The sequence below is a fragment of the Mustelus asterias genome, chromosome 14 (genome assembly GCF_964213995.1).
Source record: "Mustelus asterias chromosome 14, sMusAst1.hap1.1, whole genome shotgun sequence".
NCBI lineage: Eukaryota > Metazoa > Chordata > Chondrichthyes > Carcharhiniformes > Triakidae > Mustelus > Mustelus asterias.
Window position 1 is genome coordinate 85,071,450 of NC_135814.1, and position 25,145 is coordinate 85,096,594.

Below are 25,145 nucleotides of genomic sequence, written 5' to 3' on the forward strand. Positions count from 1 at the left end.
AGGCACAGCTGTTATATATTGGCTGTGTCTCAAGCTTATCACTAACCTCTTTCACATAGCTTGAGTAAATGCTGCTCTCCAGCAATGTCAGGTAGCCAGTATTTATTTAGCAGTTCATTGTAATTTTAACCAAAACCAATGTATGCATAAGGATTGTAATGAAGTTTATTACTCTAACCTGATTTTAATGCATCTTTACCTCAGACAGTGGCTAATTTTAAGTTTTGGCAGTGAGATAGAGAATGTGCACTTTTTAAAATTTAAAGCTTACTTATTAGTGTCATAAGTAGGCTTACATTAACACTGCAATGAAGTTACTGTGAAAATCACCTACTCGCCACACTCCGGCACCTGTTCGGTTGCACTGAGGGAGAATTTAGCATGGCCAATGCACGACTTTTGGACTGTGGAAAGAAACCGGAGCACCCGGAGGAAACCCAGGCAGACACGGGGAACGTGCAGACTCCGCACAGACAGTGACCCAAGCCAGAATCGAAACCAGGTCCCTGGCGCTATGAGACAGCAGTGCTAACCACTGTGCAGTTTTTATGCTGCAGCTTTTAAATTAAATCAACTATAACTTGCGACTAGGTCGAGATTGACAGCAGCAATGAAAATAACATTTTCCACATGACCATTGATAACAAGGCTTAAGTGCTAATCTGTATGCTAATATCTTGTTCTGATAACAAGTCATCGATCTGAAACAAACACTGTTTCTCTCCACACATGCTGCCTGAGTTGCTGAGTTTTTGCAACATTTTTTGATTTCTTTTAGATTTCCACATCCACCGTGTTTGGCTTTTGAACTGATATCTAGCACTGATGTAGTCAGTGGTATGACAATAGTTGCCATTTCCCGTACGACTGAAATTTATTTGCCTTGCAACACACACTCTTGGAGGGAAGAACAAATGTAGCTAAAGATGTACATTTTAAAGAATTGACAGCTTCCAACCTACACTCCTCTCTCAACCCACCCACACTACATAAGGGCATGTCAGGGCGCATGCAATGTCTTGTTGCATTATTCATGGTTTTCATCTTAGATTTTAATTTTACGTTACCCATTTTTGAAGTAGGTATTTGAGGATGGCTTTACCTTTCACGTATGTGTAACATCCAGTGGTTATGAACGAGACTCTATACAAATGTCTTTTCTTTAAAAACAGATGGTTTTGAAACATGTTTGCCATTTCTGCTTGTAAATGTATTTGAACACAAAAGATTAACGCACCTTTATGTGCATGACCTTATTAAAGGCACAACTGGTGCAGTGAAAGGAAATGAAAATGATTCATTGAACTAGTTTGACGAAGTGTTACAGTACTCGGTGTGGGATTATCATACTGTGATAAAAGACAAAACAGGTTATTGCGCAAGTTAAAGTTGTCATGGATTTAAAGCTGGTTTAATGGGAAGTACTGAAAGTATTTTAATCAAGCTATTGGAGTACTGACTTGGAAGTAAAATAATTACAATGACATCCAAAGGATGGCAGAAAATAAGAGCCCTACAAAGTTCTGTGTGGGTCTGTTCGTCTTTGGATGGATGTAGTGGCAGTTCAAAAGGTTTGACCTTTCTGGAAGGCCAAACATTGGAATGTTTTCCATCATTATTAATTTTATTCAGACTTTTTCTACAGGATGGCACGGTAGCACAGTGGTTAGCACTGCTGCTTCACAGCTCCAGGGTCCCGGGTTCGATTCCCGGCTCGGGTCACTGTCTGTGTGGAGTTTGCACATTCTCCTCATGTCTGCGTGGGTTTCCTCCGGGTGCTCCGGTTTCCTCCCACAGTCCAAAGATGTGCGGGTTAGGTTGATTGGCCAGGTTAAAAATTGCCCTTAGTGTCCTAGATGCGTAGGTTAGAGGGATTAGCGGGTAAAATATATGGGGGTAGGGCTTGGGTGGGATTGTGGTTGGTGCAGACTCGATGGGCCGAATGGCCTCCTTCTGCACTGTAGGGTTTCTATGGTCTTTCCATTTGCCCTTCTTTCTGTCTCACATCTCTCCTTTCCTTTCTTTCATCCAATCCCGCTCATATGTACACATACCTATGAAGTAATTGTTTATCCTCATGTCCTTTAAGCAGTAATTGTATTGTTCTCCAAATTGCACAGGATAAATAGAATTCCTTATTTGGGGCAATTGAAAAGTTATATGAAGAATTATTCATCTTTTTAAAAAATTCCACAACAACAACCTGAATTTATATAGTGTCTTTAATGTCACAAAATATCCCATGATACTTCACAGAAGCTTTATCAAGCAAAATTTGACAAAGACCTAGGTCAGGAGATACAAGGAGAGGTGAACAAAAGCTTGATCATGAGGTAGGTTTGAAAGGGTGTCTTAGACGAAAAGAGATGGAGGGGTGTAGAAAGGAAATTCCAGAGAGGCTTGGCAGCTGAAAACACAGCCGCCAGTGGCATCACAATAAAAATTGAAGATGCAAAATAGGCCAGACTTGGAAGGCACGGATCTTGATTGTGGGACTTGGTAACATTACAAACTTAATGAAGACTGAGCCAGGGAAGGACGTTCTCCAAGTTGGACATGAGCCATGCCCATCTTCAGCTTGAATCCTGGAAATATGTGCATAAGGGACTCTGAGTATACCCACTTGTCTTTTGGGATCTCGCCAGCGTGCGTCACTTCCCAAAGAATGATGGAAAACATTCTCCAAGGGGTACATAAGGTAGCAGTATACTTAGATGATGTCTTGGTCAAGGGGCTTCAGAACAGGAATACTTGGCCAACTTAGAAGAAGTCTTGCAGCAATTTTCCAAGGCTAGATTTTGCTTGAAGAGGGAGATATGCATTTTTCGAGCAGTTGAAGTAACTTATTTAGGCTACCGAGTAGATGGCAAGGGGTTACATCCAGTAGAGGATAAGGTAAAGGCCATCAACCAATGCTAGAAACACCACAGAGTTGAAATCCTTCTTTGGGCTAGTAAACTGTTATGGAAAAGTTATCCCAGACTTGGCTTCTGTGCTGGCCTCCCTGCATGCCCTGCTACAAAAATACCTGCAAACAGGTCTTGGGAAGATCTGCAAGCAGTGGCTTTCTCTAAAGTTAAACATCATTTACTGTCATCCAACCTACTGGTCCATTTTGACCCCAAGAAAGAACTTCAATTGACTTGTGATGCTTCCCAATATGGAGTTGATTTGATTTGATTTATTATTGTCAATGTATCAGTATACAATGAAAAGTATTGTTTCTTATGCATTATACAGACAAAGCATACCATTCATAGAGAAGGAAACGAGAGAGTGCAGGATATAGTGTTACAGTCATAGCTCGGGTATAGAGAAAGATCAACTTAATGCGAGGTAGGTCTATTCAAAAGTCTGATGGCAGGAAGGAGGAGGCTGTTTTTGAGTCAGTTGGTACGTGACTTCAGACTTTTATATCTTTTTCCCGACGGAAGAAGGTGGACTAGAGTATGTCCGTGGTGCATGGGGTCCTTAATTATGCTGGCTGCTTTACCGAGGCAGTGGGAAGTGTAGACAGAGTCAATGGATGGGAGGCTGGTTTGCGTGATGGACTGGGCTACATTCATGACCTTTGGTAGTTTCTTGCAGTCTTGGGCAGAGCAGGAGCCATACCAAGCTGTGATACAACCAGAAAGAATGCTTTCTATGGTGCATCTGTAAAAGTTGGTGAGAAAGTAGAAGCATTGGTGGGCTTTCTTAAATATAGTGTCGGCATGGGTGGACCAGGACATGTTGGTGGTCTGGACACCTAAAAACATGAAGGTTTCGACCATTTCTACTTCATCCCCGTTGATGTAGACGGGCATGTTCTCCACTACATTTCCTGAAGTCAATGACAATCTCCTTCATTTTGTTGACATTGAGGGACATTGTCGTCGCACCAGTTCACCAGATTCTCTATCTCATTCCTGTATTCTGCCTCTTCATTGTTTGAGATCCGACCCACTAAGGTAGTGTCATCAGCAAACTTGAAAATGGAGTTGGAGGGGAATTTGGCCACACAATCATAGGTGTATAAGGACTATAGTAGGGGGCTGAGAACACAGCCTTGTGGGGCACCGGTGTTGAGGATTATCGTGGAGGAGGTGTTGTTGGCTTATCCTTACTGATTGTGGTCTGTGGGTTAGGAAGTACAGATCCAGTTGCAGAGAGAGGTGCCGAGACCCAGGCCACAGAGTTTGGAGATGAGTTTCGTAGGAATAATGGCGTTGAAGGTCGAGCTGTAGTCAATAAATAGGAGTCTGACATAGGTGTCTTTGTTACCGAGGTGTTTCAGGGTTGAGTTCAGGGATAGGGAGATGGCGTCTGCTGTGGATCTGTTGCGGCGGTAGGCGAACTGTAGTGAATCCAGGCAATTGGGGCAGTGCTGTCACATCGCTGGAAAGATGGGATGGAAAATCCCATCGCATATTCCTCCAGGATCCTTTCTGAGGCAGAGCAAAGGTATCCTCAGATTGAGAAAGAACGGTTGACAGTCGTATTAGGTGTGAAAAAGTTCCATCAATAAGTCTACAGTAGATGCTTATTTTATAGTTACCAACCGTAAACCCTTATTGGGCCTTTTCAAAAAGGACAAGACAATCCCCCCTTTTGCCTCCACTTAGATACACCACTGGGCCTTGTTATTGGCGGCCTACCAATATCTTCTAGAATATTATCCTAGAACCCAGATAACTAATGCTGATGCACTGAGTCGCCTCCAGTTATCCACAAGCCTGACTCCTTTACCAGCATCGGGAGAGGTTGTGATGACTGAATGTTTTTGGAGACTTTGCCAGTGTCAGCAAGGCAGATTAAGGCCTGGACCCAAAAACATCCAACCCTATTGAGGCGGCACAGTGGTTAGCACGGCTGCCTCACAGCGACAGATACCTGGGTTAAATTCCAGCCTCGGGTCACTGTCTGTGTGGAGTTTGCACGTTCTCCCCATGCCTGCGTGCATTTCCTCCGGGTGCTCCGGTTTCCTCCCATAGTCCAAAGATGTGTGGGTTAGGTGGATTGGCCATGCTAAATTGTCCCTTCGTGTCAGGGGGACTAGCTAGGGTAAATGCATTGAGTTGTGGGGATAGGGCTTGGGTGGGATTGTGGTCCGTGCAGACTCAATGGGATGTATGGCCCTCCTTCTGCACTGTAGGATTCTATGATTCTACTCTATGATCCTTATCTAAAATAAGGCACATGATCCTACATGGTGGATTGCAAGGACGACACTTCGAAGAAATGAAACCCTACCTTACTAAAAAAGCTGACTTTAGTGTTGAGGACGGGATCATTCTTTGGAGATCCTGAGTAATTTTTCCACCCCCAGGACAATGTCCAATATTAACAGAACGACATAATGGCCACCATTTTTTCAAAAATGAAAATGCTGGCCAGAAGTTACATCTGGTGGGCCGGTTTTGACTCTGACATCACAGACTTGGTGAGGCGATGTGACTTGTGCCAGGAAAATTAAAAATACCCTCCCTCAGCCTCTCTACGCCCATAGAGGTGGCCTGGCAGGCCTTGGGTGTGTGTACATGTGGACTTTGTGGGGCCCTTTATGGGCTCCATGTTATCAATCATGGTGGACTCGCACTCCAAATGGTTGGAGGTGCACTGCATGGGCTCCATGTCTTCCCAGTATATGATCGAGAAATCATGTCTAAGCTTCAGTCTACACAGGATCTCAGAAGTCCTGGTTTCCGATAACGGCATGGCCTTTACTAGCAGTAATTTCCAGAACTTTGTGCTGTCCAATAGTATCTGACACATCCAAACTCACCTTCTCACGTGGACAGGTGGCACAAACCTTCAAAAACAGTATGAGGAAGCAACCAGCAGCATCCATGGAGACCAAACTGGTATGATTTTTGTTTGGTTATAGGACCACACTGCACCCAACAGCAGATGTTGCTCCAGCAGAACTGTGAATGGGATGAAGGCTTTGTACCAGATTGAGCCTGCTATTCCCAAAATTGGTGGGGATGGTAGAATCCCAACAAGAACACCAAAAAATAAATGATGATTCTGCAAGGGCAAAAAGAACTTCCTCAAAGGGTGATCTAGTTTACGGAGATACTTCAGGGATGGTCCTAATTGGATCCCTAGGATCATTATGGAAAAACCAGAACCAGTATCTTATAAAGTCAAAGTCCAAGGTAAAGCCTTGATGATGCACTTGACCATCTCACAGCCAGGGTGTCCATGCCTGAGCAGGCTCCACTCCTGGCCATGGAGATAGCCGCTGCCAGTAACAGCCCTCTGCTCAAAGCTGATTCCGAGTTAGCCCCTCTAGATAGTGATGGGATGGACTCAGAGATGGAGACAGAAGAAATAGGCCTCCAGGCTGAAGTAGAACCGGAGGAGGAACCCACACCTGTAGCCCTGTGATGCTTCCTCTGGAAATGAAGATCCCCTGTCAGGTTTACGCTGCCTGACCCACAGCCCCACCTTCGACGGATCTCCAACCGATCGCTAAATAACATAAAGGACTTGCTCGCAATTGAGGTGCTGGGAGAGATTCGGACTGAAGGGGGGAGGGATATTTTGATGGTGACGAAGGCCAGGGGGGATCATCAATAGATCTCTCCATGGGCTTTTCGAGTACGAGCTTCCTTATTGAGCAGACTCAGGCTTGCCCAATAGGATGCATTCAGCAGAGGCTTTTAAACCTGTTAGTTTACTCGGACCAGTGTTGTAGGTCCCGAGGTGTTACACTATTTAACTGAGCCGCAGGAGCGATCTCTTTCTTGGTATACATTAAAGGGTGCTTAGTGATGGGAAACTGACGTTCAGTTGAATTACTACAATATGAAAAGTTCCCTCATGATAGCACTACTGTGGATTTCAGTTCACTGTGAAAGGAGCTCTCCTGGCTATGTGACATAAATGGAACCTTAAGAACAGGAGGATAAGATCAGGAAAAGTGAACTGGGAGAAATCAATGGGCAGCAAGGAACCCTCATTAAGCAATAGGGAATTTGGCAATAAAAGCAAAATATTGCAGATGCTGAAAATCTGAAATAAAAACAGAAAATGCCGGGAAAACTCAACAGGTCTCTCAACATCTGTGGTGGGAGAAACAGTTAACATTACAAGTTAGTATGACTGTTCTTGAGAGGTGAAGAGAAAGTTGACAGCTGACCATTGAACATGCAGAAAGAAAGTTGTGTTTTACAGTGACCCTGTATATCTATGTAACTTGTGCACTGCTGTGGACAGGAGAAAGAAGGTATGATTTTGGCATGTGACCACATTAAATGCACAAACCCAGAACCCGTTGTACTCAACAAAATCATGAGATTTGTATCATAGAAATCATAGAAACCCTACAGTACAGAAAGAGGCCATTCGGCCCATCGAGTCTGCACCGACCACAATCCCACCCAGGCCCTACCCCCATATCCCTATATATTTTACCTGCTAATCCCTCTAATCTACGCATCCCAGGACACTAAGGGGCAATTTTAACATGGCCAATCAACCTAACCCGCTCATCTTTGGACTGTGGGAGGAAACCGGAGCACCCGGAGGAAACCCACGCAGACACGAGGAGAATGTGCAAACTCCGCACAGACAGTGACCCAAGCTGGGAATCGAACCCAGGTCCCTGGAGCTGTGAAGCAGCAGTGCTAACCACTGTGCTACCGTGCCGCCCGTATAAAGTCACCACATTTTGATCGAGTTTTGCGAGGAAGTGACGAAGATGATTGATGAGGGTAGGGCAGTGGATGTCTACGTGGACTACAGTAAGGCCTTTGACAAGATCCCTCATGGCAGACTGGTGCAGAAGGTGAAGTCGCATGGGATCAGAGGTGAGCTGGCAAGGTGGATACAAAACTGGCTCGGTCAAAGAAGACAGAGGGTAGCAGTGGAAGGGTGCGTTTCTGAATGGAGGGCTGTGACGAATGGCATTCCTCAGGGATCAGTGCTGGGATCTTTGCTGTTTGTAATATATATAAATGATTTAGAGGAAAACGTAACTGGTTTGATAAGTTTGCTGACGACAGGTTGGTAGATTTGCGGACAGCGATGAGGACCATCAGAGGATACAGCAGGATATAGATCAGTTGGAGACTTGGTCGGAGAGATGGCAGATGGAGTTTAATCCAGACAAATGTGAGGTAATGCATTTTGGAAGGTCTAATACAGATAGGAAATATACAGTAAATGGCAGAACCCTTAAGAGTATTGATAGGCAAAGGGATCTGGGTGTACAGGTACACAGGTCACTGAAAGTGGCAATGCAGGTGGAGAAGGTAGTCAGGAAGGCATACGGCATGCTTGCCTTCATCGGCCGGGGTACTGAGTTTAAAAATTGGCAAGTCATGTTGCAGCTTTATAGAACCTTAGTTAGGCCGCACTTGGAATATAGTGTTCAATTCTGGTCGCCACACTACCAGAAGAATGTGGAGGCTTTGGAGAGGGTACAGAAAAGATTTACCAGAATGTTGCCTGGTATGGAGGGCATCAGCTATGAGGAGAGGTTGGAGAAACTTGGTTTGTTCTCACCGGAACGAGGGAGGTTGAGGGGTCACCTGATAGAAGTCTACAAGATTATGAGAGGCATGGACAGAGTGGATAGTCAGAAGCTTTTTCCCAGGGTGGAAGAGTCAATTACTAGGGGGCATAGGTTTAAGGTGCAAGGGGCAAGGTTTAAAAGAGATGTACGAGGCAGATTTTTTACACAGAGAGTACTGGGTGCCTGGAACCTGTTGCCGGGGGAGGTAGTGGAAGCGGATACGGTAGTGACTTTTAAGGGGCGTCTTGACAAGTACATGAATGGGATGGGAATAGAGGGATATGGTCCCCGGAAGAGTAGGGGGTTTTCAGTTCAGTCGGGCAGCGTGGTTGGTGCAGGCTTGGAGGGCCGAAGGGCCTGTTCCTGTGCTGTAATTTTTTTTGTTCTTTGTTTCTACAGATTTTCAAATTAAAATCAATAGGAACTACCAAAATTGGGCAAACATTGAAATGAGCAGCCCAAAAGTTTTCAAATGCCTAGACAATGGCCAGAATTGTCCAGCCATTCACGCCAGCGAGATTCTCTGGTCCCACCGGCAGCATACCCCCTGCCGCTGTTTCCTGGCAGTGTGGGATGGCTTCAATGGGAATCGTCATTGACAGCAGCTGGACCAGAAGATCCTGCTGCCAGCAAACAGTAGGCCATCTCCCACCACTGAGAGAAATGCTGAGGGGAGGCCAGAGAATCTTACCCAATGTGTTTGTATTTCTCATGAGTTGCCATTGTGTGCTATTGCACAGAAACAATCTACTGATTTGACTGTACTGTTCGCACTATTGCCACTAGATAGAGCTCCAACACAACCAAAACAGCTGGGCCAGATTTTGTTAAAGCAGAGCTTCTTTTGGGGTGTGCCATTCGTTACGTTTGCCCCTGAACCTGTCAGCCACAAAAAACATTTCCTGCAATTGCTGAATGTGCAAACTGATAATGGTGCAGTGAGGGAGAGAGGGAACCTGAATAACAGGGCAACTTACAGAGCAATAGCTTAATCAGTCAGATTTAAAGATTGGGAAATAAACAGTGGGAGGACATGTTCCTAGAAGAAGTGTGAATTTAAGGTAGTGAATTCAGTGCCGAAACAGATACAGAGAGGGAAGAGAGAAAGAAAAAGACAAAAATGAAGACAATATTTTTATCAAATCCCTTAAAAGTTCAAAACCAGGAGGAATAAGACTGCATTCTTGCACTAGTTAATTGTCAGCTCCAGAGAGGTTGATTGCAAGCAAGTAACAATTCTTACATTGTTAAAAGTATACTTGCACTACTAAAAATCATCCCTTAAAATGCATAGTTATATCGTTTGTACCTTTCACTTGATTAAAGCAGTTCAATGACTTACAATGTGAGGGCGATTTTGAGTCCATGCTCACCGTCCGTGCAATTCTGGCGGAGCCTCCCGATCTGCAAGTCGCAAATCTCGCCGGCGAGATCCTAATTTTGGATCTTCCCTGTCCCTCAGGCGTGAAGCTGCTTACATGTATCTCAATAAATCTTACTATCATTAACCTGTCCCCTTGCCAGATCTTGACAGTTTCCACTATATACAAAGAGGTTTACAACAGGTTCACCTAGACGTGAACCTGTCGTGAGGGTCTCTCCAGGGATGTAATGGTAAGTATAGTCCCCAGGTGAGGGGGACATGGCCAGGCAGTGACCTGGTAATGCCCCCTAGCACTGCCCTTTGGCACAGGTTGGCACAGTGTCACTCTGGCAGTGCCAATGTGTGTCGGGGGCAGTGCCAGGGGTGACCCCAGTGGGAGCCTCATGGCAGGGCGTTGGAGGGAGTCATTCATATGTGAGGTGGGCTGGAGAGGACATGGGAGCTGGTGATGCCAGTGCTGGCTGATGGAGGGTGAGGGGGAAGGGGCCAATGATCAGGGGGATGGGTGCTGACATTGACAGTTTGGGGATGGTGGGAGGAGGGCCCCATCATTGGGGAGAAGGGGATGCCAGCATTGACTGTTGGGGGAAAGGGGTGCAATGATCTGGGTGTGTGGGGGGTTGAATGACGTCTCCAATTGGGGGAGGTGCGGGGAGTTCAAGTGCAGTATCCGGTTGGGGGGGTGGGGGGGAGGCATTGGCAGGAGCCCGAGAACTCCCTGGTGGGCTCTGAGGGAGGTTTATTGCTGTTCTAATCAGGGTGCCCTTTAACGATAGTGCCACGATCCCAGTGTCATTGAGTTTTGCCAGTATGTTGAGGCCCTGCCCCCTGCATGACGGTGTGAAGCATGCCCCCTTGATTTTTTTAGGCAGTGTGTCGTAAGATCTGGAGAGAAATTCAGCCAGTTTCTCAGCCAGGGAGAAACATGCCAGTTTTCTCGCCAGGAACAACACTGCCGTTTTTTGGCAAGATTTTGCCCCATATGTCAATGGTGAGATGAAGTTGAACAAAAATGTTTGGGTTTTGACATTTATCCATGTACCTTAGATAAGTAACAGTGGATGTCATTAGTCTCATTATTTCTTTGATAGTGAACTCTAAATTGTAAATTGTTTGCAGTTTGCTTTAACATCTAATATTTGCAAATATGTATCCCTTTACTAACTACTACTTTAACTACTGAAAGCTAAAGTAATCCAAAAATTTCAGTGAAATTGAATTATATAACTTTGGAAATGTTTTTGTGCGCTGGAAAAATACAAGCCTGAGCCACGCTTGCTGCTAACCGCAATGAAAGCTCTCCGTAAAGATCTTAATGATCTCTTGTGGCATTCCCCTTTTCTTGTCCTCGGTTTGAACCTGATGTCAAGTCAAGGGGTTCTCCAGACGTTCAGCAACAAGGAAGTCAGTGCTCAAAACTGAGCATCCATGAGGCCACCAGCAGTAGCAGAATTATATTTCCCCACAATCTATAACTGCATGGCCAGGCGTAGCCCTCTTATCATTAGCAAGCTAAAGGATCAACCCTGGTTCAATGAGCAAGAGATCATGCAAGGCCCAGAAATACCTGAATATATGATGCCAAGCTGGTGAAGCTACAATACAGCACTATACACATGCAGGATTTGATTTGATTTGATTTATTATTGTTACATGTATTGGTATACAATGAAAAGTATTGTTTCTTGCATGCTACCGTGCAAAGCATACCGTTAATAAAGTACATAGGGGAGAAGGAAAGGAGAGAGTGCAGAATATGGTGTTACAGTCGTAGCTAGTGTGTAGAGAAAAGTCAACTTAATATAAGGTATGTCCATTCAAAAGTCCGATGGCAGCAGGGAAGAAGCTGTTTTTGAGTCGGTTGGTACATGATCTCAGACTTTTGTATCTTTTTCCCGATGGAAGAAGGTGGAATAGAGTATGTCCGGGGTGCGGAAGCAGCATGCAATAGACAGAGCCAAGTGATCCCACATCCACTTGGTCAGATTAAAGCTCTACATATAAATGGTGGTGGGCAATTAAACAACCAATTGTAGGAGGAGGAGGATCTGGAAGCCTCCTCATCCAAAATGGGGGAGCCCAGCATGTTACTGCAAAAGATAAGACTGAAGCATTTGCAATCATTTTCAGCCGGAAGTGTCAAGTGAATGATCCATCCACCTCAGCCTCCTCCTGAGGCCCTCAGCGTCACAACCTCCAGTCTTCAGTCAAATCAATTCGCAGAAATGGCTAAAGGTACTGGATGCAGCAGAACCATGGACCCTGAGAGCAATTCGGCTGCAGTGCTGAAGGACTTGTACTCCAGGACTACCCATACCCTTAGTCAAGTTGTTTCAGTACAGCCACAACACTGGCATCTACCCAACAATATAGGAAATTGCCTGGGATTGTTCGGTACACAAAAAACAAGATCGATCAGATCTGAACAATTGCCACTCAACAAAGTCATGGAAGGTGTCATTGGCAATGCTACCATGGAATACTAAGTCACCAATAACCTGCTCACTGATGCTCAGTGCCACCAGGTGCTCGGCTCCAGATCTCCTAACAGCCTTGGCCTAAAACTGGACCCAAAGCTGAATTCCAAAGGCGGTAAGGTGAGGGTGACTACCATTGAAGTCAAGACAAAGAAAGATGGTTGTCTTTGTTGGATGCGAATGATCTCAGCCGTAAGAGATCATTGTAAGAGTTCTTCAGAATAGTCTTCTAGACCCAACCATCTTCAGTTGCCTTCAGATGTCGACCTTCCACCATAAGGTCAGAAATGATGACTTGCACAGATGAGTTCAGGTTATCAGCCTGTGAATCCTTCCAGTAAGCAGGCAGTAAGAGCAGGAGAGTTTCCTGGTCAACCATACTGCAGAAGCCAATGACAAACCACTGCAGCACTTTGTCAAGTATAATCCAATAGAAGTCCATGGTCGCCAGCTTTCTCTCAGGGAATGGTGTCTGAAGGAGGAAGGGAAATTATTGCAGGAGCTCAGAAAAAGCCTCATGTATTTTTTTTAAAGGATAAAGGTGTTTCTGCTTGTGCGTTTCGGAGCTTTGACTGAAAATAATTTCATTTACATCTGCTCGGTGTGTTGGTGTATGGTTCATGTGTGATTTACAGCACTGACTCACTAAATACTGATTAGGAATGGGAGCCCAGACACTCCACCACTCCCCACTGCCCTCACCTCAGTATCTAGGTTCAGACATGAGAAGAATTATTCATCTACTGTGTATAGGCCACTTGCAACTTTGCTTCATGTTTGATTTCCAATATTTTAAGTTGCATCATTATTATAGTTATTCATTTGCAAAATGTAAATTAGTGACTTAATTAACCCTTTCCTCCAATAATACCAAAGAATATTACACAGTGCAATCTCATTGCTTGATCAGTGGGGAACTGGAGCTAGGATTTCAGGTTTAATCCTCATGATTCAGATTTTCTGGTCTCCAGATGGTCGGAGACTGGACGTGTACCCTCCCAGGGTGCACTCTGATACCCCTCAAAAATTCCAACACAAGTATTCCATGGGAAGTTTGAACTTCCGATGGGCAATTTCTCCAGCTCCCTGGAACCCTCTGAGAAAGTCCCCAACTCTGAGCTAGAGTGGGAGAAGTCGGACAGTTCTGACTGACTTACCTGGATAGTTACCCAGGAAATGTTAGACTGATAATTCCTAGTCTAATTCCTGAGTATTCACTCACATTGAACCCCATGCCTCCCCCCCCCCCATGACCCCAACCTGACCTCACCACCTGGCTCCCCTCTAGATCCCCTCCTTCCCCCACCTAACCTGACTAGCTCCAACTACCGCCAACCTGAAACAACCTGATCTTGCCACTCTACCCAGCTATTACCCTGCCCTTCATTCACCTTGCCCCCTTTCCCATCTTATCCACTTTCCTTAACCACCCTTCCCCTTTACCTGCTGACTTCACCCACCCTACCCCCTTTACCCATTTACCTTACCCGCATTACTCTTTTACCCATTTACCTCACTTTACTCACCAGAATACCGCAACTAGTGTAGTAAAAAGAGGGCCTGGCTTGTCTTTCCCTGACAATCCAATGCAACAAAGAACCAGTTCCATTTCAGGTATACTCTGCATTTCTGGAGAAGCTGGGATCAGAAATCATAGCCAGAAACACAGAACCTGGCATGGTGCAGCAAAGTAGGAGCAGACTAGCAATCCGACAGTGATTGCCACTCATCTGAAAATTTGGGCCATTTTCCTTTCTCTCTTTAACGAAACTCTGCAATAAGATTTTCACACTGAGATTGTTAGCCATCACTGTGATTGCAGAGTTGTTCTTCTTAATCAGGAAGTGCTCTCAATTGCATTTCATGTTAAATGCTTTGCTCCCGAGCACATGGCAATTAGGTGCTTGTCTATTGTTGTCAACATTGGTTTGAATAATGACTTCTGTTCAACAAAAAGTCTAATTTAATGTCTGCTGATTTTTCTATACTTGTTACCAGAAGCTAAGATGTTACACTTTTGAGCTCAGCAATTAAATTAGAGTATTGCGGCTTGTTATCTTGAGTATTTTGTAAAACTAAATAGGAATGTTTCTTTTTAGCCACATGTGCAACTTATGGGGCACTCTTTCAATCGACATCATTTTAATCTGGGAGTTCTGGATAAGGGTAGCTTTAATTCAAGGTTTGAGTGGCTTCATCGCAAATCAGTTATTATCTCCATTTGATTTTTTTTCAGAAAATGAATTTCCTGCATATATATCTAAAAGAATGAGTTACCTCCGCTATGAGGAACATAGGAATGTAAGAATTGATGTACAAAAAATAGACCAGGGTCCTTCTCGTTTCCCTTCTACAATCCTGGTGGTCATCTGATGCCATAATAATGGAGTTGTTGACCAATCATAGGAACATAGGAACAGAATCAATCTGTATTAATTAGTCTCAGACATGAGGTGGGGAAAACCCCAGTGGTGGAAATTTAGGCTAATCATGGCTTCAAAGGCACATTACCCTTAGCACATCAGACTTCAAGTTACTCATGGATTGTTTCTCAAAATGTTATTATATAAATAAAATAAATCGATTAATTTGTATTTGATGAATCATTGCTAACTGCTTCCATCATCTCCCCAAGGAGTCTGTTCCATAGATTTACCATTCACTTCCTGAAACGTTTCCATAGATTTGTTTTGAATTTGCTCCTGAAATAACCATATTGGGTCGTCATTGTCTACTGGAACAGTGCCAGAAGACTGGAGGATAGCAAATGTTGTCCCCTTGTTCAAAAAGGGGAGTAGGGACAACCCTGGTAATTATAGACCAGTGAGCCTTACTTCTGTTGTGGGCAAAGTATTGGAAAGGATTATAAGAGATAGGATTTATAATCACCTGGAAAGGAATAATTTGATTAGGGATAGTCAGCACGGTTTTGTGAAGGGTAGGTCGTGCCTCACAAACCTGATTGAGTTCTTTGAGAAGGTGACCAAAGAGGTGGATGAAGGTAAAGCTGTTGATGTGGTGTATATGGATTTCAGCAAAGCGTTTGATAAGGTTCCCCATGGTAAGCTTTTGCAGAAAATACGAACACATGGGATTGAGGGTGATTTAGTGGTTTGGATCAGGAATTGGCTAGCGGGAAGAAAACAGAGGGTGGTGGTTGATGGGAAATATTCATCCTGGAGTTCAGTTACTAGTGGTGTACCGCAAGCATCTGTTTTAGGGCCACTGCTGTTTGTCATTTTTATTAATGACCTGGATGAGGGCGTAGAAGGATGGATTAGTAAATTTGCGGATGACACTAAAGTCGGTGGAGTTGTAGACAGTGCGGAGGGAAGTGGCAGGTTACAGAGGGACATAGATAAGCTGCAGCGCTGGGCTGAGAGATGGCAAATGGAGTTTAATGCGGAAAAGTGTGAGGTGATTCACTTTGGAAAGAGTAACAGGAATACAGAGTACTGGGCTAATGGTAAGATACTTGGTAGTGTGGATGAACAGAGGGATCTGGGTGTCCATGTGCACAGATCCCTGAAAGTTGGCACCCAGGTTGATAGGGTTGTTAAGAAGGCGTATGGTGTGTTAGCTTTTATTGGTAGAGGGATTGAGTTTCGGAGCCAGGAGGTCATGTTGCAACTGTACAAAACTCTGGTGCGGCCGCATTTGGAGTATTGCGTACAGTTCTGGTCGCCGCATTATAGGAAGGATGTGGAAGTGTTGGAAAGGGTGCAGAGGAGATTTATCAGGATGTTGCCTGGTATGGTGGGAAAATCGTATGAGGAAAGGCCGAGGGGCTTGAGGTTGTTTTCGTTAGAGAGAAGGAGGTTAAGAGGTGACTTAATAGAGGCATACAAGATGATCAGAGGATTAGATAGGGTGGATAGTGAGAGTCTTTTTCCTCGGATGGTGATGGCTAACACTAGGGGACATAGCTTTAAATTGAGGGGTGGGACATATAGGACAGATGTTAGAGGTGGGTTCCTTACTCAGAGAGTAGTAAGGGCGTGGAATGCCCTGCCTGCAGCAGTAGTAGACTCGTCAACGTTAAGAGCATTCAAATGGTTATTGGATAAACATATGGATGATATTGGAATAGTGTAGGTTAGATGGGCTTTAGATTGGTTTCACTGGTCGGCGCAACATCGAGGGCCGAAGGGCCTGTACTGCGCTGTAATGTTCTATGTTCTATATCCATTAACATACCATAGAGTCATAAAAGGAATTAGATTTGAATAAGATACCCAATGTGGTGCTGGAACCCCTCTTCCCCGAGTAACAAGTATTTTGAAATTGCAGTCCTAATACAACTAAATTCCCAGATGTTGCCAGGCTACAAGAACTGAGCATTCTGAGGATATAACCAAGCAACCAGAAGATACTGCAAAATTCTGAGCTGATTTATGACATCTGAAGTTCAACATCAATAAATGTAAAAGTTTTGCAGATTAGAAGTAAGAATGTGAGACCCCTGTAATTCATGGATGAAATATAACTTACTGAGAGGGAAGTTGACAGTGACTAGGGTGTTCTTTGATTCGTTGCTCTATGTCTAATCGGCACAATGTGGCAATAAACAGAATGGATGGGATGAGTTATAATGACAAATGTATTGAGTTCACATCCCCACAAGTTTTGCTGAACATATAAAGTGTCTTGGCCAGGCTACAATTGCAGCACTGCTTACAGAATTATTGTGATATAAAGGAGCTGTCCAGATCCTGAGGACAATAAATATGCAACCAAAAAGATTGATCTATGAGGGCAGTTTGATCATCTAGGGCTTTTTGTCACCAGACAATCTTTAAGTTTTAAGGTTAATAATCCACAATTTCATTGTTCGCCCATATATTTGGTGGGCAACAGGGTGATCGATCCTAAAAGCTCCTTTGTTCCTCGGAAAAAATTCAGGGAGCAGCAGGAAAGAAGTATGTTGTTCAAACACAACTAAACCGCTTAAGCATGAAAACATTCTTAAAAATCAACTTCAATTATCACCCTTGACCATTAAATATCTCCCTTAATTGCTATGGATCCAGTGGTGGCAATAGGTACGTAGCCAGGCGACATGCACTAAGGTGTAAGTCAGCACCAGATAAGGAAGAAGCAAAAAAAAATAGACTTTTTGGCCACAAAAAATAGCTAATTTCAATGCTTATGATAATTAACAACTTTGAAAACGTGTGAACATTCATGATGGATATAAAAATGATGTTGCTTTTACAACTGCTAAACATTAGAAGTAGAAGTAGCGAAATAGGTGAATCTATAACACCTTTCAGAAATTTGTAATGGTCTGTGGATAAACAAAGTGTCAGTTTCATTACTTGACGAAGAAATATTGCAGCCTTCAAAAGGACTTAAACCAATTTGCACTGTATTTATCCCAGGGATACAGAAATAGAGGATGGAGTAGACGTGATTTGATTTATTGGTCCACTCGAACAAGTGGTGTAATGTCTGTACTGTTTTAATTATATACTATCTGCAAATTAAACACTTTTGCAATAATTACTTTGATTTTTAACTATTTTTGCCTGCCATATGGAGTGTAGTTTGTTGCATCATGGCATACTTGCTGAATGATTTGAGGTGTTCCACCATTGGACTACATTTCACTTGCAAAGGCTATCATTGTTAATTACATATGAACAAGGAGCAGGAGTAGGCCATTTAATAAGATCGTGGCTGATCTGATAGTAACCTTGAATCTGTATCCCGCCTACCCCCCGATAATCTTTCACCCCCTTGCTTACGAAGAATCTATCCACCTCTGTCTTGCAAATATTCAAAAGCTCTGCTTCCACTAAGTTTTAAGAGAGTTCCAAATACTCATGACCTTCTGAGTGAAAATAACTTGCCTGATCCCTGTTTTAAATGGGCGACCCCTTATTTTTAAACAGTGACCCCTTGTTCTAGGTTCTCCCATAAGAAGAAGCATCATCTCCACTTCCATCCTATCAAAACTCCTCAGGATTTTGTATGCTTCAGTCAAGTCACCTCTTAGTCTTATAAAGTCTGGTGGATACAAGCCTAACCTATCCAATCCACCCAATCCAGGTATTAATCTGGTAAATCTTCTCTGAACTGTTTCCATGTATGTACAACCTTCCTTAAGTAAGATGGCCAATAGTGTACACTATTGTAAATATGGTCTCACTAATGCTGTTTACAACTGAGGCATATAACCTCCCTACTTCTGTATTCAATTCCCGTCACAATAAATGATTATTTTGTGTTTAGCTGTGTGCTGCAACATGCTCTGTTGTGACTAGGCCCTCCACTCTTGATTTACTAATGAATGAAAGAGGGCTCACTTTGAAAGTCAGTATCTTTATTCACTATAGACTGTTTGGGTTTCAGTCAACAGCTGAGACTTCAGATGTATTTTCCAGTATGTTCAGTGGTGATACTGCCTCCTGTTAATAAGATGGCACCAGGAAAAAAAATACATAAGTGTTAGGACTACTACGTGCTTACCACCAAACATTTGTATAGTCCATACGATTGAAGAATTATTGAAGTCATTGGGCCCGATTTTACCATTGTATCGTGCCTGTTTTCGGGCGTGAAAACTTGGTAAAGTCGGGCGTGAGGCGATTAGCGCGATCTGCACCCACGTCCACAGAGATGCCCACTTTATCAAGGCCCAAAAATGGCCACGATCCGAACCGCACCCAAAACACATTTGCATGCATTTAAATTGAATTAATGGGCTGCCCACCCAATTTTACCAACATTTCCCCTTTTACCATCACGTTCGCCCGTCCAGATTCGGCATGAATCAGACATGCTCGGCAAAGGTCTGTTTCGGGTGCTCCAGCTTCTGAAGTGATAAGTTCAGAGCTTCCAGCGACTCTCTGACTCGGATCAGTGATGGGGGGGCGTGAAGGGAGGCGGGCAGATCATTCTCTGGTGAGTGGGAAGGGAGGCCAGATCATTCTCTGGTCGGGAGGAGAGTCAGATGCATCTATGGTGAGGGAGGGGAAGGAGGGAGGCCTGATCATTCTCTGGTGGGAGGGGAGGGAGGGAGGCAGGTCAGATATATCTCTGGTGGGGGGGGTGCCAGGGGGAGAGAGGCCCGATCGCTCTCTGGTTGGGGGAGTGGGGGGGGGTGGGGGGGAGGAGGGAGGCCCGGTCATTCTCTGGTGGGAGGGGGAGGGAGGCCCGATCATTCTCTGATGGAGGGGGAAGGGAGGTCAGATGGGTCTCTGGTGGGGGTGGCGGGGGGGGGCAGGGGGCACTGCTGCCACTCTGCGGGTGATCGTGGGGGGGGGAGGGGGCAGAGGGTCGCAATCGGTATGGATAGCGGGGGGGAGGGGGGTGGGTGGATAAGGGGGACAGTTATGTTGTGGGGGTGGGGTGATGTCTATGGGGGCTATCGCTCCAGCTTTTCGCTCCCAGGCCGCTTTATCCACTTTTTGCGGCCAGGGAGCGATGTGATCAGCGCATTTTTCAAATTTTCTTTTCACTGCGCATGCGCAGTTCAAAGCTCCGATCGGAGCTTTAGTGTTTTGGGCATGATAAGCCCCACCAACAGCGCAATTCAGACTCGCATTTTCTGTTCAGGCTAAGTGCGTATGGGGGCAGAGAACAGGTTTCCAAGTCGGATCTGAATTGTGCCCAGGTTCAGCACTTAGAATCAAAATGGTAAAATTGGGCCCATCCTTGCCATGAAGATTATTGACCATTGCACGACATGATCCCCTGTTTTCTGCAGAAGCCATAGAACCATAGAATTGCTACAATGCAGAAGGAGGCCATTTTGGCCCATTAAGTCTGCACCGACTCTCCGAAAGAGCATCCCACCCAGGCCCACCCCTCTGCTTTATCTCCATAACTCGCACATTTATTATGGCTAATCCACCTTACCTACATATCTTTGGATTGTGGGAGGAAACCGGAGCACACAAAGGAAACCCACGCAGGCTCGGGAAGAATGTGTAAACTTCACAAAGTCACTCAAGGCCGGAATTGAACCCAGAGCCTTGGCACTGTGCGGCAGCAGCGCTAACCACTGTGCCGCCCAATTTTAAAGCATGTTTACAAACAAGATATTTTGTGAACTTTATGAATTTATTAACATGAAGGATTTAAGTGTGTCTTATTGAAGTACATTCCTGCATTCCCTCTACGTTAGCATTAAAGAAAAATGTTTATAGCTGTATTCAGGGAATTGCCAAATGTCTGCATTAACATTACACATAACATGACTATAATTGTAGGCGTGCATTATTGTGCACATTTACAATGGGCGATGGTTGACCAGGTGATAGTTCCAGGGAATATAGTCATAGTCATAGATGTTTATAGCATGGAAACAGGCCCTTCAGCCCAACTTGTCCATGCCGCTCAGTTTTTACCACTAAGCTAGTCCCAATTGCCCACGTTTGGCCAATATCCCACTATACCCATCTTACCTATGTAGCTGTCGAAATGCTTTTTAAAAGACAAAATTGTATCTGCCTCTACTACTGCCTCCGGCAGCTCTATAAGATCACCCCTAAGCCTCCTACGCTCCAGGCAATCTAGTCCCAGTCTATCCAGCCTCTCTTTCTAACTCAAACCATCAAGTTTTGGTATCCTTAGTTGAGAAAGGATATACTGGCACTGGAGGGGGTGCAGAGGAGATTCACTAGGTTGATTCCGGAGTTGAGAGGGTTGGCTTATGAGGAGAGACTGAGTAGATTGGGGCTATACTCATTGGAATTCAGAAGAATGAGGGGAGATCTTACAGAAACATATAAGATTATGAAGGGAATAGCTAAGATAGAAGCAGGGAAGTTGTTTCCACTAGCGGGTGAAACTAGAACTAGGGGTCATAGCCTCAAAATAAGGGGAAGCAGATTTAGGACTGAGTTGAGGAGGAACTTCTTCACACAAAGGGTTGTGAATCTGTGGAATTCCCTGCCCAGTGAAGCAGTTGAGGCTACCTCATTGAATGTTTTTAAGGCAATGATAGATATATTTTTGAACAGTAAAGGAATTAAGGGTTATGGTGAGCGGGTGGGTGAGTGGAGCTGAGTCCACGAAAAGATCAGCCATGATCTTATTGAATGGCGGAGCAGACTCGAGGGGCCAGATGGCCTACTCCTGCTCCTAGTTCTTATGTTCTAAGTCCCGGTGGCATCCTAGTAAATCTTTTCTGCTCTCTTCCTAGTTTAATAATATCTTTTCAATAATAGGGTGACCAGAACTGTACACAGTATTCCCAAGTGCGGCCTTATTAATGTCTTGTACAACTTCAATAAGATGTCCTAAATCCTGTATTCAATATTCTGACCAATGAAACCAAGCATTCCAAATGCCTTCTTCACCCACCTGTGACTCTACTTTCAAGGAGCTATGAACCTGTACCCCCAGATCTCTTTGTTCAACAACCCTCCCCAACACCCTACCATTAACTGAGTAAGTCCTGCCCCGATTCGATCTGCCAAAATGCATCACCTTACATTTATCTAAATTAAACTCCATCTGCCATTCATCAGCCCACTGGTTCTATTGATCAAAACCCGGTTGCAATCCTAGATAACCTTCTTCACTGTCCACTATGCCACCAATCTTGGTGTCATTTGCAAACTTACTAGTCATGCCTCCTAAATTCTCATCCAAATCATTAATATAAATGACAAATAACAGTGGACCCAACACCGATCCTTGAGGCACACCGCTGGTCACAGGCCTCCAGTTTGAAAAACAACCCCCTACAACAACCCTCTGTCTTTTGTCATCAAGCCAATTTTGTATCCAATTGGCTATCTCACCCTGGATCCCATGAGATTTAACCTTGTGCAAAAACCCACCATGCAGTACCTTGTCAAAAACCTTGCTAAAGCCCATGCCGACAATGTCGACTGCACTGCCTTTATCTACCTCTTGGTTACCACTTCAAAAAACTCAATCAAATTTGTGAGACATTGAAAAGTGTGACAGTAATGATGTGTGGACTGTGGGAAGTGGATGCGAACCTCCTAGTCTAGTAGGTTTTTTAAGGAATCCTGGAGTAGTCTTTGTAGCAGCTTTGATATTACTCCTACCAATTAAGCTATCCTATCTGTATTTAATAGCACTGATAAGTCTCAAGGATCTTGCTGTACTTTAGATTGCATTGGTGCACTTGCCCTTCAGTAGATCCCAAATATGTGAGGTAAACCTATATGTGAGGGGCAACAAAACACACCAAAAAACCTTCTCCTCTCTCCAACCTCTCCTCAGAAATCATTTTGAGGAAGGAATGCTGTGTTTGCCCATTCACATGATTTTGAGAATTGACACCAATCTCTTAAAATGCTGAATCACTGTTAATGCTCAGCTTCTGTTTTTTCAATAAAGATTATATATTCAGCTCATAAAAATAATTAATATTTGAGGTTCAGTATTGGAGTGTATCATTATTCACTTTCTAATATTTATTTTTTGACAGTTATGTTTCGACTCTATGACACAGATGGAAATGGTGTTCTGGACAGCTCAGTAAGTCTTTTTATTTAATAGTTTGCAGTCGCATTCCTTGAGACTCATCTACCCAACAGAAATAATTCTCTGTCTTTTCAAAGTCCATATATCTCCTGAATATTGCAGCAGAAGCATCAATAGTAATGAACAATTTCATGGTTTCCATACAGTTTTTCCTGCAGTAATTAAATATCGTAAACTTCAATATTGTTTTAAAGAGATTACTTGTCAATGGAGGACATGACAGCTGTATCCCATCCTGTTCTTCCCCAAGTTACACCCATTTTATGGCATGAGTCATTAAACATCAATTAGTAACAGCAACTCGGCCTTTTTTTTTACATCTTCACCACCACCACCAACCTTCTTGAGCTCTGGGTGCTGAGAATGGTTCCCAATTCCCCAGGATTGTCCAAGAGTCTCCAAGCACTGAAGACTTATTTCCAAGACTTTTGTGAGCAACCCAGGAGAAAAATCACAGGTGCATCAAAAAAATGCTTCTTAAAAAATTATTTAAACACGTTTTATTAATTATAAAAGTATTAAACTTTGAGAAAAGCGCTGTTTGACTGACAGCGGGACATCGGATAATGAAGACTCCGTTCAGTTTCCAATTGGCACAGGAATGCGGGTACACATGAGGAGGAACATGCTGGGCAGCCAGTGGCAGGACTGTCGAAGCAAGAATCAAGTGGCAAAACCTCCTGGAGTATCTCCAACCAAAGTTGACAAGCCTAGTGCAGAGTTTAACTGTCCAAACAGTTCTGCTCCAGTTAATTCAGCACAAATCAGGGATTGAACCTGTAGTTTTCCTGGTCTGCATGGCTTTTTTTTTTCAAGCTTAGCAGAGACAGTCGAAAGACTTGTTGGCCTCAAATATTTTTAATGCCACGCTTTTAAGTTTGCAGCTTATCTTGAACTCTAGCAGGGAGGCTTGGGGCTGAAATTTTGCTCCCAAGTATGAAATTTCCCAACTCTTCAACCCCAACTGCGGAGGGAGTGTCCCAAACAGTCGATCTTTCATTCCAATGGTTTGTGGGACTGCGCCCCCCCGCCCCCACCACCGCCACCCCCGGGTGTGGAGACAGCCATATGGGGGAATGTCAAAGCACGCTGGTTTAAAGGTTCACTTCAGTTCTCTGGGACTTCATTTCAGCTATAGCAAAAACAATAAAACCAAAAAACAGCCCTTTAGCCCTCTCCTCTCAGCCCCCACACAATCCCCATACCCCGTCCATGCCACCCACTCCCACCCTGGTAATTAATAATGTATCAAGGGTCCGGTGCCACTTTAACTCAGCCATGGAACCCTCCGCATTCGCCACAGATTGGGGCTTTAGGAAGGAATCCGCAAGTATTAATAGTAATTAATTGCTTTTGCAGTTTCGATGTCCAGAAATAGCTAATTTATACTGAGAACAAGGGGATGTAAGTCCACAGAAAGTAAGCTGATGTTTTCACAATCGATCTAGTAACAATTAGGGTATTGTGTAGGTTTTCCTCATGATGCCAAAAAATTAGCTACTCGCAACTGAAAGGCTACGGCAACAAGGATTCCAAGTGTAATAGGGAGATATCTTTGCAAGGTGCAATTTTAATTTGTTCTTCATCTTTGTCTTTAACTTGTTTTAGAGGCAGGATGTGGAAATGTAAAATGGTTTGATTTGAATGCAAGGTTTATGCAATTTATACAGTGACTTTCTCTGATAAACATTATCTGTGATGATTCATGTTCTGAAATATACAGGGTGAAATTTTAGAGGGAACTACTGCTGGGGTAAAAGCAGGTCCCGAGCCTGCGTGGGAGGACAGCAGGACCCTAAGCAGGATATTACTGTTGGGATTATGAATGGTTCATCACTCAGAGCTGCCAAGCCCTCCGGGCTGGCATTCTCCACATGTCACCAGTAAAGGTGGCTGGTGCTGAGGAGGCTGCAGGGAAAAGGAGGTAGCACCTCCATGTCGAGGTGCCCTTAAAAGTCTTTTTTACTGTGCTGGGTCTGGCAGGCAGACACTGGCACTCAGGGATAAATCCTCCAGTGGTGGCATGGAGCCATTTCTGTCCACTCCATCGATCATAGAGCAGCCAGAAAGGAAGGCACCTTACCCCACCTATGATGTTCTTCCTTTGGAGGAAGGAACTGAAGGCACTGTTGCTAAGTTTGAAGATGATATAAAGATAGGTAGAGGGGCAGGTAGTATTGAGGAAGCGGGGGGCTGCAGAAGGACTTGGACAGCTTAGGAGAGTGGGCAAAGATGTGGCAGATGGAATACAATGTGGAAAAGTGTGAGGTTATGCACTTTGGAAGGAGGAATGGAGGCATAGACTATTTTC

The 25,145-nt window shown here is 44.2% G+C and overlaps 1 protein-coding gene across 2 annotated transcripts in view; it reads left to right on the plus strand.

Moving 5' to 3' along the window:
• Window positions 1-25,145, plus strand: part of LOC144503830 (diacylglycerol kinase beta-like) — a 559,892-nt gene that overhangs the window by 186,632 nt on the left and 348,115 nt on the right. For both annotated transcript variants that reach the window (XM_078228759.1, XM_078228758.1), the window contains one exon: window positions 22,779-22,828. In XM_078228759.1, coding sequence (XP_078084885.1) covers window positions 22,779-22,828 — 50 coding nt within the window. The remainder of the gene's footprint in view (window positions 1-22,778; window positions 22,829-25,145) is intronic.